This window comes from Anoplophora glabripennis, unplaced genomic scaffold (assembly GCF_000390285.2).
Source record: "Anoplophora glabripennis isolate ALB-LARVAE unplaced genomic scaffold, Agla_2.0 scaffold147, whole genome shotgun sequence".
NCBI lineage: Eukaryota > Metazoa > Arthropoda > Insecta > Coleoptera > Cerambycidae > Anoplophora > Anoplophora glabripennis.
Window position 1 is genome coordinate 1 of NW_019416251.1, and position 18,571 is coordinate 18,571.

At 34.1% G+C, this 18,571-nt stretch overlaps 3 protein-coding genes across 4 annotated transcripts; 2 read left to right on the forward strand and 1 right to left on the reverse strand.

Moving 5' to 3' along the window:
* Positions 1–492: 492 nt before the first annotated feature.
* LOC108909624 (protein gone early-like) lies at positions 493–5,630 on the forward strand. Its single transcript, XM_018714013.1, has 9 exons — positions 493–699; positions 1,086–1,289; positions 1,346–1,577; positions 1,687–1,904; positions 1,957–2,255; positions 4,758–5,025; positions 5,079–5,174; positions 5,241–5,317; positions 5,434–5,630. The coding sequence occupies exons 1-9, from the start codon at positions 613–615 to the stop codon at positions 5,522–5,524; spliced, it is 1,572 nt and encodes a 523-aa protein (XP_018569529.1). The 5' UTR covers positions 493–612; the 3' UTR covers positions 5,525–5,630.
* A 205-nt stretch (positions 5,631–5,835) lies between these two features.
* Positions 5,836–11,002, reverse strand: LOC108909623 (proline-, glutamic acid- and leucine-rich protein 1-like). The gene is made up of 11 exons (XM_018714011.1): positions 10,626–11,002; positions 10,302–10,567; positions 9,997–10,244; positions 9,745–9,930; positions 9,588–9,686; positions 9,385–9,526; positions 7,990–8,084; positions 7,823–7,937; positions 6,980–7,622; positions 6,149–6,337; positions 5,836–6,086 (listed from the first exon to the last, which is right to left on the reverse strand). The coding sequence occupies exons 1-11, from the start codon at positions 10,921–10,923 to the stop codon at positions 5,935–5,937; spliced, it is 2,433 nt and encodes an 810-aa protein (XP_018569527.1). The 5' UTR covers positions 10,924–11,002; the 3' UTR covers positions 5,836–5,934.
* Positions 11,003–14,207: 3,205 nt separating this feature from the next.
* LOC108909602 (coiled-coil domain-containing protein 93) lies at positions 14,208–18,212 on the forward strand. 2 transcript variants are annotated; one of them, XM_018713983.2, is made up of 10 exons: positions 14,208–14,385; positions 14,444–14,652; positions 14,707–14,818; positions 14,872–15,198; positions 15,828–15,872; positions 15,949–16,032; positions 16,094–16,311; positions 16,368–16,481; positions 16,537–16,751; positions 16,888–18,212. In XM_018713983.2, the coding sequence occupies exons 1-10, from the start codon at positions 14,296–14,298 to the stop codon at positions 17,256–17,258; spliced, it is 1,785 nt and encodes a 594-aa protein (XP_018569499.1). In that variant the 5' UTR covers positions 14,208–14,295; the 3' UTR covers positions 17,259–18,212. The 2 variants fall into 2 exon arrangements, with proteins under 2 accessions (XP_018569499.1, XP_018569500.1); XM_018713984.2 differs by lacking the exon at positions 15,828–15,872.
* Positions 18,213–18,571: the final 359 nt, after the last annotated feature.

Consider the following 18,571-nt stretch of genomic DNA (forward strand, 5'->3'; position numbering starts at 1 on the left):
TAAGGCCAGATTTCCCGGGAATTCTCGCTTCGAGAAGTCTCGACCAGAAACCCTAAATACAGATTACAGACTTCAAAGGAAAAAATTGTGTCAATACAAAACAAAAATTCGTCTTTGTTGTAACATCAAAAAAAAAAAGAGTTTTGAAAATCACTTGCAAAGAGAGATTGTCTATAATAGCAGTATCTAATATGCTCCATTATATCCAAAGTCCCGCTTAAACATGTTGATGATAGGTACACTGTTTAACCGAGGTCGTTGTAGAAACAAAAAAATAAATCAATTAATAACCTGCAAACTCTAATATCATATTTCTAAATATAGGTAATCCCTTAAGCTTAAAAAGATGAATTCCAACAGATTATCACTCTATTGAGAGAATAAAATTAACACGTAAATTTCTTCTTGATTAAGAAACGCTTCATCATTAAGAAAACGCTTAATTTTTTGCTTACACGAAGTGATTGAGAATTATTTCTTGTTTCAGGTGGATGGTACGTCCTGAGAGACTGGAGCGAAACGGATTTTGACCGGAACAAAATTTTTACACAGTTGCACGTAAGATATGGGGTGTCTCCGTTTTTCAAAATTTCCGTCGAGCCTAACCCCAATATGCCCGGTCACAACAGCATCGTGTTGTCTCCCTCTGGACTGGGCCTGCCGGACAAAGAGTACTACTTCAGAGACGAAGATGATCGAGTGAGTGATATTGCAATATTCCACTGTTAATTCTCTGTAAAAATAATAACTCGTTTGTCGATTGTCGCGCCTATGACACACTAATGAGGACTAATAAGTCCGAAACCGGTCTGTGCCTGGTGTGTTAAACTGACAAACGATCCTAGCTGTTGCACTAGGTGTTGCGAGCATAATTCAATGCCGGTAGGGGCATATAGCTCTCGAAGTAGTTGTTTCTCGCAACACTGACAATTCAAAAATAATAACGCCAGTTCATATAAACATCACAAATGCTTTTTTCTAGATAATTTAGTAGTAAAAGCAATAAATATTTGATTTTCTTTCATAATACAGCACCCATTACGTTTGTTACAAGTGTCTTTTTCTTAGACTTCTCGTAATTTTAGGTACAGATGGCTTACAAAGAATATATCAGGGACGTGATAATCCATTTAAGTAGTACCGCTCGGAACGAAGCCACCAAGTTTGGTACAGACATGTTTTCTTACGAAAAAAGAATAGCGGAAGTTACGCCTAATACGATCGACCTTCAAAATCCCGTAGCGATGTATAACTCTGTCTCTATATCAGAACTTAAAGAAACAACGCTGGTACGTACAAAATCTTACTGCGTACAAACTATCCAAACTTATTTTTTTAATTATAGATACCGTTTTATGACCTACTGCAAGCCATGTATCCAGAGTCAAACATTACAGAGAACACAGAAGTCATAGTTACCTCATTAGAGTATTTGGGGCATATCGCACAAATTATTTCAACGACCGACAGAAAAACCATGAACGGTTATTTAATATGGACACTAGTTCGACGGTATATTCCGTATCTATCTAATAAGTACACCTCGGCGATGGATACTTTTAATTCAGAACTTTTTGGTAAATTCAAAACTAGTTTTTGTTGATTTTAATTTTTTTGAAACATTTTCCGCCACAGTACTCGATATTGCTCAGTATTAGTTAAAAAGGAGTACCTAATTTATTTTAGGTATAGAAAAACCTTTACCGAGATGGGAGATCTGCGCCGGCATTGTAAGAAAATTCATGGGCCTCGCCACGAACAACTTTTTAGAAAAAGACAATCCAATTCCTGGCGAAGCAATCTCCGTTGTCAATAACACGTTTAATTCCATTGCCACTGTGGTGAGAAACAGACTTGGTAAATTCGAAAATAACGCCTTGTTATACCGACATCTAAAATTAAAGGTAACGACTTTAGATCGTTTCGTTTCCTCGGGATAAACGTATTCCGTTTTAGCTAGCCACCCTCAGGTTACAAGTGGGAGTGCCGGAAAACGCAAAGAAAGAACCTTTCCTGAAAAGCTACTTCTCGAGTTTGAGGATAATCAAGACGAACCTATTTGAGAGTGTAAAGAACGCGATAAGTTTTAATAGAAAACTGGAAGAAAAGAAACTGACGAATCTGGTTCATGAGGAACCGATGATGTCTTACGCCTTAGAAAATGTTCCTAAAGTGACATACTCCCCGTCGGACCACACCGTTGTAATACCCCGGAATTTGCTGACTGATCCCGTTTTTCATTATAACTATCCCAGGTATGACTGTTTAACAATTTTAATCATCCGTTATGTCTTTTTTCGTGTCACTAAAAGTAACGTTGGATCTGAAAAATGTTTTCTTTACCGTAAAACACCAGCCGCAACAAAAATATAAATATGTGTTAATAAATACTGTGATTTATGAATTTTTTTAAATGGCATTCTCTATGCTTATTTCTGTTAATGTCAAATATCGTGTAATCGTTAATCTTTAAAAATAAATCTTCAGGTCTATCTATATTTAAAGTACTTAAGGTGATATCCATAAATTACGAATTAAAAAGCGGTTTGTGTCATTAGATGTATTTTCAACAATTTAGTAGCCTTTCGAAACAAAATTACTACTTAATTATGAATAATTGGCAGAATAAGATAAACCACTTATTTTTCGATTGTGTATTTTTTATTATTAGCCATAGTATTTTTTTTTTATATATAAATATGAAGCTGATTTAAGTTGATGCTAAAGTTTTTTCATAAATTCTCGTGAAATTAAATCAAATAAAATCTAAAACAAAGTAAAAAAATTATCTGAGAATTACTAACAAAAAAATACAAACATGACGTATCAGAATTATTCAAAGTTGTCGCAGAGTTTCAAGGAAATTGCCTCCTTTTTCTTGTTTTTAATAGCTGTAACGTCCTTTGGACAAACACCTACACAAAATTCAGCTTCAATAAATTATATTACAACTCATTTCTGCGTTTTAAATTTTATTTTCTCCAAAAGTTTCGCAACATATACTTTATTATTTATTAATATTTATATCATCATTAATCTTCTATTAATTCGTTCGAGGATCATAACCCGTCCCCTGCTGTCTCCTCCTGGCTGACGTATCGGCATCGTTTGTTTCCTCATAAAAATTTGACGAATCCTGGTATGGGATTCCCTTAACGCCTCTTCGTTTTGCGTTATTAAAACTTTTTCTGTTATTTCTATATTCATTATTACCCCTGCTTCCAAACTGTGTAGAATTTTTATTGAACGAATCTTCAGAGTGAGAGCTCGCAGATAAATTTTGAATTCCATTTTTGACTTCTGCCAGCTCATGGTTTCCATAACTTATTTCATTTTCACATTTTGAAACGTTCTGTTTATCATCTTTAATAGTCGGAAATTCATCTAAAACACCTTCATCCGATGGTCCACATAATTTGGTAGAGGTATCAGTACTTTCGTCTCCTTTAGAACTACTAGAAGTCATTGGTACATCAGCAGATGATGCAAAAATATCACTTGTAGGTGTCACAGAATACTTTTCAATTGGAATGGTATCATTTCTATTACTCTTAATATTTTTAGAATTTCTATTGCTGGTCTTGCTTGTCGCCTTATCACTATCAGAGTGTGATGGCAAATTGTTTGAATCAAAAACTACAAATCTTATTCTACCTTTGCCTTTTCTTTTACCCATTTTAAAGCACTAACTTAACCTATAACGTCGCTAAAATAAGATTTATTTTTAGTATACTTTCTCGGGACCCTGATTACGAGCAAAAATATGCATACACAAGAAAAATGTGCAATTATGAACTAAATATTGCGGATACTGTGGACGGGGAACCCCCAAACTAACGTTCCTTTTCATAAAATTAATTCTCTCATTCTATCACATATGGTGGTCAGAACTAGATTTGTGAGTTTAACCGTTACACGTCGGCACTAAAAGGAAATTAGAAAGGTTGTGGACTTCTTTAGCGGTCTTAGATCACATACGTACGATACACTCTACTATAAAAGCGTTTTCCATTCATTTGTACTTCTGCACTCGGGTCGGACTAAGAATATGTCCATCCTCTATTCTCAAATCGAAAAATAAAGGATGGAAATAGTTCTAGTGCACACTGACAATAGCTGTATTTGTTTTACCACTTGATTAGTTCACTTTGGTCAAATTGACCGTGATTTGAAGTATTTGAACTAACTTTAGGTAGTTTAAAGTTTAGGTTAAACAAAGAAGAGTAGAAGAGGGTGACGCTGTGGTAAATCATTACCATATTTTTTCCAGCTAAATTTCTAAAGTGAAAATATACACATTTTGAAATGGAAAATATGTTACACATAATTTATCATGGCTGAATTTTGTGTCAGGAAATCAACTAATAAATTTGGGTCAAATGAGATCAAAAAGTTGACCCAATTGGTTGAAATTTCGAATTTTGGTTTCTTTTAGAAAATCACTGTTTTTACTAATACATTGCAACTTTTTTCTGCAGTACGATTTTATACGGATCTTTATCGACAAGATAATGTTTGATTTCGAGATCACCAAAAATTGAATAGTCCCGAATTTACTAGGATGTTTTTTATAAAGACCGAACAGAAATGGTGTTTTTTAGAGGTTTCTCATATTTACGTCCATAAACAAACTTTTCCAACTCTATATCAATAACAATACTTTTGTTTGGAGTAGAATCTCAAAATTTGCATGTTTCGTGCTTCGTGTATAACTTCCATCTGATGAGAATTCTAATTTTGCATGTGCAAATTTCCAGCTCTATACTCTATGGAAGGTTAGGGGTCGAAATAGCAGAAGCAGTAATATCATCGATTCTGCCCTACGACAGTCTATGGACATCTGATAGGAAGATCCTATCGCCGTACCATAAGACAGTCGACGATTCCATCAACAGCGTACACTCCGCCTTAAAATGCTTGAGCGATTACGCGTCAAACCTAAACTTGGTTCTTCCATATGGTAAAGCGAACGAAACCTCTCTACGAAACTTGAAACATTTATCGGCAGTGAGTGTGACCAACGAGGTACGTACAAATGTGGAATTTGTGACATATTTTATACGTCTTGTTGCTTTTAGGCGCTGAAATTGTCTTTAGAAAACACGGACCATCTTCACCAACCCTCTCTGGAGATGTACGAGGATTCGGCACTGTTTTTCCTGGCCTATTCTCAGGTAATACTCAGAAATAAAGTTTCGATGTAAAAAAAAAAGTAACGTGTTGTTTTTTTGCGTTTTCAGACTAAGTGTTCTGAATCTACCGTTCAGCATCAACTTTATGAAAATATAATACACTTTCAGTTGCCCCAGAAAGTTTCGTAAGTTATTTATTGTAATTTCTCCGTTTCAGCTTTGTCGCCTAACTTAATTTTTTATTTCAAAATCTCTTCTGAAATTTTGCCAGCCCGTCGCTGTACATTGAAAATTTTTTTAGGTTGCTTTCGACGTGGGCCCAAGTGCCGGAATTTTCAGAGTCCCTCGAGTGCAATCGCAACAGGAAATTGCAGTGCAGTGATATATTTTAACTTAGAACCTAGGATGTTAGGAAGAAGAGAAATATTTTTGTGATGTAAATAGAACTCTAAATAATTTTTATTTTTCGATTTACTGATAACTTATTTATTTTGTACAAGGCACCATGATATTTTATCTTTTGTTTTTTTATAATAAAATGTATAACGCAGTTTTTTTATATATCAATTCGATATTGTGATTTTTATGTATTCGACACAATTTTTATGTATTCGACACTATTTTCTATGTATTCGACACTATTTTCTATGTATTCGACACAATTTTTCATGTATTCGTCACAGGTGTAGAAACCAACATATCAAAATTGAAGAATCATATTTTTATTTAAAATTTGAAACTTTATTTTTTACTATATTCATAAAAAAAAATACAAAGTATCGAAAGAAATTTTAACAAATAACTAATAATCTTTAACTGCATCCACAAAATCGCTACCTTCCTCGAATATGTCGTCCTCCAGGTTCTGCGACGGCTGTTCTTGTTTTAAGTTTGGTAGATTATTCGCTTCGTTAGATGCAACGTCATTTAAATGTTCTTTATTTTCTAAGGACTCTGTATAGGACGAAAACTTCAAATTAGTTTGACTGCGGACGATCAGATCACAAAGTAATTACCTTCCTCGAATATATTATCCTCTGGGTTTTGTAAGAATTCTTCCTCTTTCACGTTTGACGAGGGAGTCGGTGTGTCGTCTCCTCGTATCCTTTTCAGAGGCGGTTCGAAATCTTCCACAAACTCCGTTATTTCCTCACGTTCTTGAATGCTGTTTTGGTTCAACATTTCTCTTTTTATGTCCAAAGACTCTAGAAAAAAAAATTGATGAATTATATACGGAAATCAGTGCCAAAATTTAACACTTATTTACCCTAATAACAGCAACAACTTTTATATAAAACATTTTTCCGAAAACTCAGTTTTGCTAACGAACTGCCTTAGATTAAAGAAATATATGAATTGGTTGCCTATTTTTTGCATTTTCTCTGTTATTATCTCAACTACAGTCCATACGATATTTGTCGAGATAGAATTTCAAGAAGACCCCAAGACTATGTTTTGCAGTTACGAAGTCATGTTTGTTCGGAAGTATATCGTTCTAATTTATGATGTGTGCTCTACTGTACTGTAAAAGAAATAAAAACACATTTTAATCCAAAAAATCTACTTTATATATTTGAATCTGAAAATAAAGTGGGAAATTTCAAGGCACGTCCCCGCTGCGGTAAATTGTTACAGTAGTTCCGATAACAGAACTTTATTGGCTGATTCTTTCCTGAAATTCTATCACAACGATGAACTGTAAGTGTTTATTTGCGTCGCAGTTGGGTAAAAAAAAATAAAAAATATATCGAAAACTTTTGAAAAAAGTTGCTCCCAACGAGTTAAAATCATGGTTAAAATTTTGGCACTTATTCCTGGGGCACCCTGTAATGCAAAGTGTTTATTACCATCGCCTTCCTGTATTTGTTCTCCCGCAACGGAACCATTTTGCGTATCTTTTGCAGAATCTTCTATATCTGATTCTACGTCCTCGGCAGACGATTTTATGATCTGCATATCGATTATATGAACTGACGGTTCCTGTTCCAAAGTAATCGACGTTTCCGTCCCATTTTCCATTACGTCTTCTTTCACCTCGATTTCTTCGTCCGCTTCGCCTTTTTCCAACGCGCCTTCACTCTCCGAGGTACTGGAAGTATCTAAAGTTGCTTCTTCCATACCCGATTCACTAACGTCTCTCATATCTTCAAGTGCGTCTTCACTAGATTTGTCCTCGGGAAGCAATACGGCTTGTTCCGGTGTAGTACCCTCCGATATAAACATAGAAGGGCAAACGGGACGGCATATCTTCTCCAAACTACTTAAACCGTGTTCGCACGTCAAAGCGATCGTCCTGTTGGTGCTATTAATGCCTCTGTTAAGAACGTCGATGGTGAGTTGGAGGGGCGGTAGGGTCTTTAGTGTGTCTTGTTCGTAGAAAGTCACGAAGACCTCGTACAGTTCCGCTTCGCATTCCCGGTTCGTGTAAGGGTGACTGGTCTCGGAGATTTGTATGTCGATTAAGGTGTTGATTATAGACTTGTAAAGCTCCTGAAATCGAAAGTTCTTTGTGAAGTTTATAAGTATAATAATTTGTGCAATAGAATCTCGATTATTTTTCAAACAGATGAAATGGCAAATTCGTCACAAAAACTCGTAGCGGAGAAACAATCGGAGACTCCCGATCTCGGATTACATCAATTTAAATAACCGAGTTTCTACCAAAACAAAACGATAACAAACGGACATACCTGCATGGTATTTGGATGTAATTTTAATATAGTGCCACTCAATAGGTGTTTCAAAGTATTTAAAGCGAACAAACAGTTCTTCTCTCGATTAAACTTCTCTGTGTTCGTGAATTCCCTAGAAACAAATTATTTAACATATTTTTACGATAACATCGCAACGGAATTACTCGCTCCTGTTTCCCTGCCCACTTGAAATAATTCTGTCTTGAACGGCCTTTTGTATAGCTTTCTTCGACTTATTTTTATGCACGTCTCCTGGCAACTGAAATAAGGTAGGTAGATAAAAAAACCACACAAAATTCCAATGCAATAGCGTCGGAAAATCTATAGGAAGTACTATATGAACAAATAATACTTGTAAAATAAAGTTAACAAACAATTTTTTGTTTTGGAGAGAATCAGGAACTCGATCGTGTACCGCCTTATTGTTACGTGTATAATTTGGCAGTGCCATAAATGGCCAATAATAGCAACTAATCGCTTAAGCGAAAATTTACAGTTCACTGAATTTAATTGACACAACATGTCAATAATACCTCATTCTGTTGAGTAAAGTTATACATATACAGGGTGTTTCAATTACAACATCCCACTTGGAAAATATCGGGATTAAAAAAAAACGGAGACGTCGATTTTCTTTTCAAGGGGAACACGTGAGATGGCGTAAACAAAAAATATGGTAATATAGGAAAAAATTCTAAGAAACAGTGTATTTTTCCTGTGGCGCATAAACGGCGAAGTTAACCTAAAAAATTCATAAATGTCGAAAATACGGTTTTTTGTTAATAAAAAAAACTTGAACTACAATCGAAAAACGGTAAATAAGAAAGTTGTAGCTATTGAAAAAATCTATTGATTCGTATTTTTAAATATATCGATTGCTGTATTACTTTTCGAGACATATCGAAAAAACCATCAAAAATCGACCTGTTTTGTTCCTGCTGTATCTCTTGCAAATTAAGGTTTTCAAACTTGTCATTTGCTGTAAATGTAGCCTTCGGCAAGCAAAAGTGCTTTTTTTAAATAAAAAAAATTAAAAACTTCGAGTTATAGCGAGATTTTCCGAAAAAGAGGTCATCTTGAAAATCGGCTCGTCTTGCTGGACGAATAGTCGTAGAGAAACGAGTGAAGGCTCATTTTTTTCCTTAAGAGTTGTACTTTCATGGTAAAAATGAGTGATAACGATTTTATTCATTTCAAATTTCCAAAAATGACTAAAAAAAAAAGTAAAAATTTTTTGGTTGCGTTTTTCTTGAATATCTTTTTTGATTTCCATTTTTCGATTATGTCTATTACATGAATCTATTGCTTCTGAAGCCAATAATATATTTTCAATAAAAAAATACTGTGCTTCATTTTTGCCACCTCTGCATTTTTAATTGTGCGTCAAAAAGAAGCATTCAAGCGCGGCTCGAGCTAACTAGCAGGCGGCAATTCGATTCCTAGAGGGGGGCAGCTGTTTTTTTTTTAATTCCGATATTTTCCAGGTGGGAAGATTTAATCGGAACACCTTGTATAAGAAAAACCATAAGTGACCCTATTAAATAATTTGCAGTACTTACATTTAAAGATACACTATTTTTTACTGGCGTTACGTCTTTCAAGATGCATTTTACCAATTGCGTTTGGAAGTGCGTATGCAAAGCACCTCTCGAGACCCTTATCCAACATCCTAACGCTTTATAAACCCTCTCCTGATAAAGGCTAAAAATTTTTTTAACGTTTCCCCGTCAGAGACATTAATTGAATTATTTTTCATAGTTACCTATCTGTTTTGTAACATTGGCAGGACTGGGACCTTTTTAAACAGTCTACTAGGATTTTAGTGATGGTGAAAGTAAACGGTAAAGCATTCCCATGTAACCTAAAACGAAATATGTCGATGTATACACGTATATTGCTTTTAATTTTTACTTAATTACCAAACGATAAGTACTTGCAATAACCGTAGCAACTCTATCTGCACCTGATTTAAAAGGATAGAAAACTGAAAGTCTTCCAAGGAATTGTCATTGGCGGTGCCCAGGCAGCGATGGACCGCAGTGCCTCTACTGATAACGTCTAAGACATCACTCGGTTTTATTTCCTTCTCCGCAGGAAAACCTTTACTGAAAAACGCGAGTAAAAATATGATTGCAATGTAATAATTAAAAAATGGTTCAAATATCACTTACAGCAACATTTTTATTATGAAGGTCAAACAATTTTTCAGGCGTCTCGTAGTAATGTGTAACATTTTCTGTGTATAATGTGGTAAATCTGTAAATTCAAATGCTTCTTGATTAGATCTATCACTCTGGTCAATTTCAATTTCGTTTTCGAAAAATTTATCGAATAGTTTTTGCACGGTGACGCACAGTTTGCTAAAATTGGTAGAGAAATTTCTTTTATGGTTGATTCCGTCGATTCCTGCACCTCCAACCTGACGAAATGAACAATAATATTTTATTTGCAGATTTATAAAGAAATAACTTATTACCTGTTGTAAATAATGAAAAGCTGTAGCAGCACTTCCAACTAACTGTTCTGAAGGATTTTCTAGGAAATTCGTGATAAAATGTTCTACACGCAACTTATGTGGCGCGAACCAACTCCCATAATACTTAATACAAGTAGCTAGAGTATTGAGTGCAGCTTCATGATTATTATGTATCGAAAGACAGGTTTCAAAAACTTTTGATACATATTCAGAAATAAATTTTTTGCTGAATTCTTGTTCTTCGTGGCTACTATCAACAATGCTTCCTGCAATTAAATACATGGGTATAATGACTAAATATCACGCAATACCTTTTAATTGTACCAATTGTTGTTAATTTAAGTTCTTTCAAATCATCCTCGGCATATTTAACCAAACAATGTGATATCCAAGTATTTCCATTTTCAGATATAATTTTTGGAGAACAGTTGTTTATTATTAAATTCAACAATTCTAAACCTTGTAAACGAGTTTTTGAAACTGCTAGCATTTTGTTTATGGCAGTTATAATGATTTTTTCATTACTTTCATTCCACAAATTTATATTTAAAATCGTTGATAATAAAGATTTAATTCCATCATCTGAAGTTTTAAGAGTTTCTTCTATCTGCGAACTATTCATTTTTATAGCATTCCTCAAGTTACTAAACGGAATTATTTTATATTTAGCCTATACATGAACTATAAACTGCAGCACTACTTTGAGGTTAACGTAAGTTGTAAACTTGTTTTGGGTTGGGAGGGGGAGATCACCACATAGCCCTACACTACCCACATACTTCTATAGAAGTATGTGACACTACCACACTACCTTCGAGCATATACCACTGGAGGTAGCATGCCATTGCGAAAAGTATGGCTGAGTATGCGAGAGAGACAGACACTATCTCAGGACATGCTGTCTCATTCTAGCACGCACGTGATTGGTTGGAGTATTCATTTCTAACCTATCGTTGACTTCAGTCAACGATTCTCGATAGTTGCCAGCAACACAAAGCCAGGCTATCTATGAGATATGAGTTCTCATCCCAGCGTGTCTTTTAACAATTTTCATGGACTGTCCAACGATTTTCTCAAAAACTTTTAGTGCTCAGTAAAATCTGAAAAAAATGAGGTAAACTATAACGGCCCTGATCTTTCCAAAACTGTACTCAGTTCCTCTCTAGCTCCACCAGGTTCCGAGAATTACGATTTGTTTTCTTCCAGAGGGCCTTTCGATTTAGCAAAAATAGTAGCTATTAGTAGCTAATAGCAACTTAGAGTTACTCTGAACTGGTATTAGTTGCTAATAGGTACTATTTTTGCCAAAACGAAAGCCCCCAAGTGTTATTTAAGTGTTTGTCGGGTAGGCAACATACAATACAGTTCTGTTATATATTTGGCTGCACAAGAATTCTCAAAATTTGAATCGGTTTTTTCTTTTTTTTTCTTTTATAACTTAGTAGGAAAAAAGACGTCTATTAATGAGTACACGACTGTTTAAGATTATAGATAAATTCAATAAAAAGGTACAATACAATTATAAATAAATCTTTCTTTATTTAAGAACAGTAATTTAATTTCTGTATTTACTATTGCAGCTTAACAGGTGCATACAAAATCGCACTTAGAAGGACACTTTAATTTCTTGACAAATTTTCATGGACTACAATTACAATATACCTTTTTTTACCAACTTTTTTAAAAATGTTTAGGCTCACAGAAAAATCTGAAAATATTCATGTAGACAATAACGGCCCTGACTAATCTAAAACTGCATTCAGTTCCCCTCTAGCTCATTCCGTTTTTGACGATTTTCGATTTTTTTCCTTAACGGAAGCACTTGTAAAAAAACAGACCATCCCAGCGTGTTCAGCGACCCCAAGGGCGTACGGTAATGCCTTTAGATGAGCACTTTAATTTTTTAACAATTTTCATGGACTAGTCCATCGATTTTCTCAAAAACTTTTAGGGCTCAGAAAAATCTGAAAAAATTCAGGTAAACTATAACGGCCCTGATCTTTCTAAAAATGTATTCAGTTTATGTTTAGCTTTACCAGTTTTTGAGATATTTGAATTTGTTTCTTTCCAGTTTCATCTAATTGTAAATGTTTGTTAGGTAGGCAACATACAATACAGTTCTGGTGTATATTTGGCTGCATAAGAATTCACAAAATTTGAACCGTCATTTTTTTATTTGTATTTTCTTTCATAACAGTAGGAAAAATGATGTCTATTAATAAGTACACGACTGTGGAAGATTATAGATAAATTCAATAATAATGTACAACACAATTATAAATAAATCTTTTTTATTTATAGAACAGTAATATAATTTCTGTATTTACTAATGTATCTTTTAGGACACTTTAATTTTTTGACAATTTTCATGGACTACAATTACAATATACATCATCGCTTTTCTTAAAAAAATTTTGGATTCACAGAAAAATCTGAAAATATTCCTGTAGACAAATCCAAAACTGCATTCAGATCCCCTCTAGCTCATTCCGTTTTTGACAATTTTCGATTTTTTTTTACTTAACGGAAACACTTGCAGTAAAACAGACCAGCCCTGCGTGATCAGCGATCCCAAGGGCGTACGGTAATGCCTTTAGATAAACACTTTAATTTTTTGACAATTTTCATGTTTTTTTAGGTTACAAAGACTGGACAAATAGATTTCTAACGTATATCATATTGGCTAATAAACTAGCCGCCTAGATAATATACTGACGAGCTAGCCGGATCATATAAAATCGGGCCGTTTTCAGGGACAGGGACACAATTATAATTTAAATTTAAACATTAAATTAGATCCTTAGAGCCTTTCGATTTGGCAAAAATAGTAGCTAACAACAGCTAATACCAACTTAGAGTTACTCTGAACTGATATTAGTTACTAATGGAAGAGCGAGTAAAATCGAACGGTGCCACCAGTTTACCTAAATCTTTGTTATAAATATGTATCCTGCTAATAAAAACATTATTATTGTGATATTATTAATATTGTTATTATTATAATACGCAAATAGGTACTATTATTGCCAAAACGAAAGCTCCCTATGCGATCTAAAATTTTCTAGCTCTGTGGGTCAGTTTTGTAATGTTAGTGGTTAATGAGTTGTTAAGTTGGTAGAATTGTAAATTGTTTGATGTAACTTGCATTTGTTGTCAAAAAAATAAAGTTTTACCTAATAAGGGTTTTTTGGCGAGCCAAACCACATCAAACCCGGTTAGCTCGAGTTTGATTGTGTTAAGAGTTTGAGTTAACATTTGACAGAACTCGCAAAAATTCTTTTGGTTTGGATATCTAATCAATAATGAAATCGTAACCTATAATCTATGATAGTGCTCGTAGCACAAGTTGTTTAATTATTTCTTATATACTATAGTTGTTATTCCTAATCTGAAATGCAGATCCATGAAAGAACGTTAATGTATGGTTATTAAATCAAAATGGGTTTACCTTGTTCACAAATATTATCTATTCAAACGCAAATGTATCGTCTAAAAGGAAGTTAATAAAGATCTATACAGTACAATATATAAAATGCATATTTACCATCTAATAAACGATTAAAGTTATTTGGATCCTCGATTACTATTTTTTTATTATCAATTTCAAATATTACTTTGTATTTTTTGCAGTGAATCCATTACCAAATTTTTTTATTTACAACTTAACCTATCCAAACCTCTAAAAAAACGAAGTAGTGACTACTAGGTACGAAACAGAAAATACATAAACAAAGATAGAAATATTAACTTAAGATCCAAACCAACCCACAAGTCCGGTTTGATGGTTAGGCAAACTCTGCCAAACCGGGTTAACAACATTTCTCGCCAAAACGGCAAACCGCAACAAACTATAGTTAACCGGGTTAGCGGTTTTCTCGCCAAAAAACCTTTAATGTTTTATGTCAAGTAGTTTTCACAAATGTCAGATTTAATTTTCAAGTTATTTTTAATAAAACAAAATTTGTAACGTTATTATATATAATACATAATATAAATGGCTACAGTTAATCCGGAAGTGTTCAAGAAATTTAAAAATGCTAACAAATTGCCAACTAGGCAAGAAGGAGACGGACATGAAATTGAAGTAAAAAAATAGTGTTATAATTTATCTGTTTGATTTTATGATTAATTTGTTTTTTAAGATTGAAGTACGAGAGGATGAAGAACAATCAGTTAAACTTCAAGAAATCATTGACCTTTTAGTGGCAGCTGGATATTTTAGGGCGAGAATTAAGGGGCTGTCGCCTTTTGACAAAGTGGTGGGCGGTATGACTTGGTGTATAGAATCTTGCAATGTAGATGTGGATGTAGACCTGTTATTTCAGGAAAATTCAACCATTGGCCAAAAGATGTACGTTTATTTCCAACTATAATTCGTAATATTCTAACGAAATGTATTTTGTAGAGCTTTAACTGAGAAAATTGTAGCAGTGTTGCCAAAGATTAAGTGCCCACATCGAATAGAACCACATCAGATACAGGGTTTAGACTTTATCCACATATACCCAGTTATACAAGTGAGTTTTTTTATTTGTACCGAATACATGATTTTATATTATTACTATTTCAGTGGCTCGTCAAACGTTCCATGGAATACCGGCAAGAAATGTCTGTTTTCGTACGTTCGTATGCAGACAATCAATTCAACAAGCAGTTCGACGTGAAAGACAAAGATTCCGAAATTAAAAGACATGTACTGGAGAATATAAATACTGTCAGTGAAATATACAGACCGCAGAGATATTACAAGAGGAAAAATGCTCCGCCACCAGACTTTCCGTCGAGAGTGCAAATAACATTGCTCGAATACGATCACAGAGGCGGTAACGCTCACGGGACTGGTTCAGCGGCTGGTACTAGCGGGGAAGGCGTCTTAGAGAAGCAACAGGCACAGGAGGTACCGATTTTTTTTATATTCTGTTTTGTTGGTTCAAGTTCTTTTATAAGATTTTTTCTGTTTTTTGGAAAGAGATTGTTGATTTGGATATAAACTTCAGATAATAATTCTTTTGAAATGATTTAAAAAATTTACTGTACACTGATTGTTGATATAATTTTGTTGAAATAATACAAATAGATATTTAATTCAGTAGGATCTTTTCATGATTTTGAAGGTTTATCCCTGAACGGCAGTGACTTAATTTATTTATTCTAAATTCGCACTATGTGTTCTATGTATAGAAAAAGTTAAAACTCGTTTATTCTTTATACTTTTCATTTTTCCAATAAGATTTTAAGCATAAGTGAAGTAATTAAAATTTTATAATTTTTTTGTTAGCATACTTGTGGCATATGTATTCTTTTGCGTGTTGTAGTTCTTTAAAAGCCTTTTTATTGTAACCACAAACTTTTATGGAATTATTAAAAAACGTTTTCCAAATTATTCTCAAATAGACAAAACTTTATCTAAATATATAAATCAATGAATGTATTAATCATAATTCCATATTAGTTTGGTAGCAAACACACGATAGTTGCTTCTTGTGCTACGCATTTATTTTATTTTTGTTGTGCTTATGTTTGTAGAGGCAAATTCAACAGCTGCTGAATAATTTGACCGCTGCCAAAGAGGTAATTAACAGTTCTTGTTAGTTCTTATTATTCCATGTGAATAATTTAGAACGACGCGTAACGTTTCAAATTTTAGGAAATCGTCGACTATGAAGATTTGAATGAAGAAGAAAAGCAGCGCATTAAAAAACATTACGCTTCCCTACATTCCGAACTGAAGGTAATATATATTCTCCTTGGGTATATGGCAATTAAAACGTTTTGATTTTTTAATATCGAAGGATGGAGGCCAGCAATCTCGAGAAGAAATACAGTCGGCTGCCTTGAACGAGCAGAAATACATCCTGACGGAAAGGTGCAATAAATTCGAGGCGGCAAAGTTATCGATAGAAGACGAACTGAAGCAAAACACTGCAGCCCTGCAGGATATAAGACTGAAACAACAAGAAGCCGATAAAGCTTTAAAAGAACTAGAACGGACTGAAGCGAGTGATCCCGAGTGAGCGAATTTTATTATATATTATACCTTTTTGCAAACTGAACCTTTTTTTATAGAAGCGTGAAGGAAGTCGAGGAACTAGTCATATTAAACGATAATTTAAAGGCGCAAGAAATCCAGTTTAGGGAATATTGTAAACAGGAATTGGCCAGATTGCAGAAACTTATAGAGTAAGATCCAATTTAATTTTTTTCCAGCGATATCTAATGGGGTATAACGTTTTAGCGACACTAAAAAGACAAAAGCGAAGACTCCGAGCGAGGCTGACGGTGACCTGAACACAGCAATAGGGGAGGAATTGGAGAAGGTCCGGGTGTTGAGACTTCAGGTGGCCAAGAAGAATCGACACGTGGCTAGCCTGCAGAGGCAGCTGGACGACGTTCCAAATCGAGCCGAACTAGCCCAATATCAGAGAAGGTTTTTGGAGCTCTACAACCAAGGTAAATATATCTCTTGTTGATGTGGATATGCCTTTTTTTAGAATCTCTCGTGCTTAATTTTGTCTTTATTTACTAATTATACTTCCAGTAATTCTTGTGTGTATATTTTTTGAAAACCTTACCTGTCCCTTAACAGTTGCCGCCAAGCACAAAGAAACGAAGCAGTACTACACCCTCTACAACACCCTGGAGGACACCAGGATGTACATGCAGAAGGAACTGTCCCTACTAAATTCCATCTCCGACAGCTACCCGGAAGCCGTGCGGTCGAGCGGCGGCAAAGAAGAGTTCCTCAAGCAGTTCCAGAACATAGTGGATAGCGTGAGGCAGTCCAAATTCAAGGTGGAGAGGAAGCTTATCGAGGAGAGACAGAAAAGGGATCAACTCGGCTACACGTTACAAGGCTTGGTCGAGCTGCAAAGGAAGTATGTTGCGGCCGTGCGCCAGTTGAGCGTGGAGTGCAGGAAACACGAGGCGGTGTTGGCTCAGAGTCAGCGTAAATCTTGAATATTATAACGTAACCTGTTTTCGTGGGAACAATCGGATTTTAGTTCTCAAATTATAGGCTTCCTTAGGTCGTACACTGGCACGACGTTAGTTTACAGTTCAAAAAATGTACCCCAAAATTTCAATGAAATTATAATGTAATGTTTATGGAAATTGTCAAAATAATTCAGGGTGGCGCACCTTGGGTTATTTTAAACCGAAAAGCTTGAATGAATCGAGAGTCTAAGTTTAAAATATACTGCATTTATTTATATATCTCTGAAGATGTTTGAAGCAGGTGGACGAAACTTGGATCAATCATATAATTAAAGACAGATATTCATTTAATTACTCAGAATTTTCAGTATTTCGAGAAATGAAAAAGTGCATTTGATACCTAATTTTATTTTTTTAAAGTTTAAAGTTTAAAAATAACATCAAAAAATGTAAAATATTTTGACCAAACTTCCTTATCCTTATTTTTGAGTATGCTCTTTGGATTTTCGAGGTCGAAATTGTATTTACATGTTTCAAAAAATAAATGGCGGATTTTTTTGTGAAAAAGTACCAAAAAATTGGAATTTTTTTTAATCTATTTTTTTTCAAGCCGAAAAAAAATGAAATTGTGTTTGGAACTGTCCGTTAAAGTGGGCAAAATTGTAGTTTAGGTAAATTTTTTTTTTCAAAATAGTGGAAAATAGTAGAAATGTAGGAAAATATGCGTTTTTTTCTAAATAATTCTGATATAAATCGACATTGAACTAAATGTTTGCTGTCAAAGTGTAAAATTTCTATTGTTCTTTTTCAACGCATTTCACGATCTCAGTAATGGCACGTTCAATATGGCGATAGGGAAACTAGGAAAAATACGAGTTTTCTCACGATTATCGGCTATAACAGATTCAAAACGTTTAGTTTTTTTTATATTTTGGATTACATTGAATCAAAATCTGGTGAAGGATTTTCAAAATTCAAAATGGCGGCTGCAATATGGCTGATGGGATATAGAAAATTTTTTGTAGAATTTTTTAGTTTTTTTTATATTTTTTATTTAAAAAAAATTTTTTTTATATCTAATTTTTTCAATTTTCTATATTTTTGGAATTTTTCAATATTTATGTATTTTTTTTGCGATTTTTCCAAATACCCTTTTTTTTATACATGGTAGATATTTTTATTGATTTTTGTCAAGACAGGTTTTACAATAATACAAAATTGCAAATTATACAATTTTCAATATCCCATTTTGAATTTTGAAAATTCGTCGCCAGATTTTGATTCAGTGTAATTTAAAATATAAAAAAAACGAGGTAAAATTGAACGTTTTGTAACAA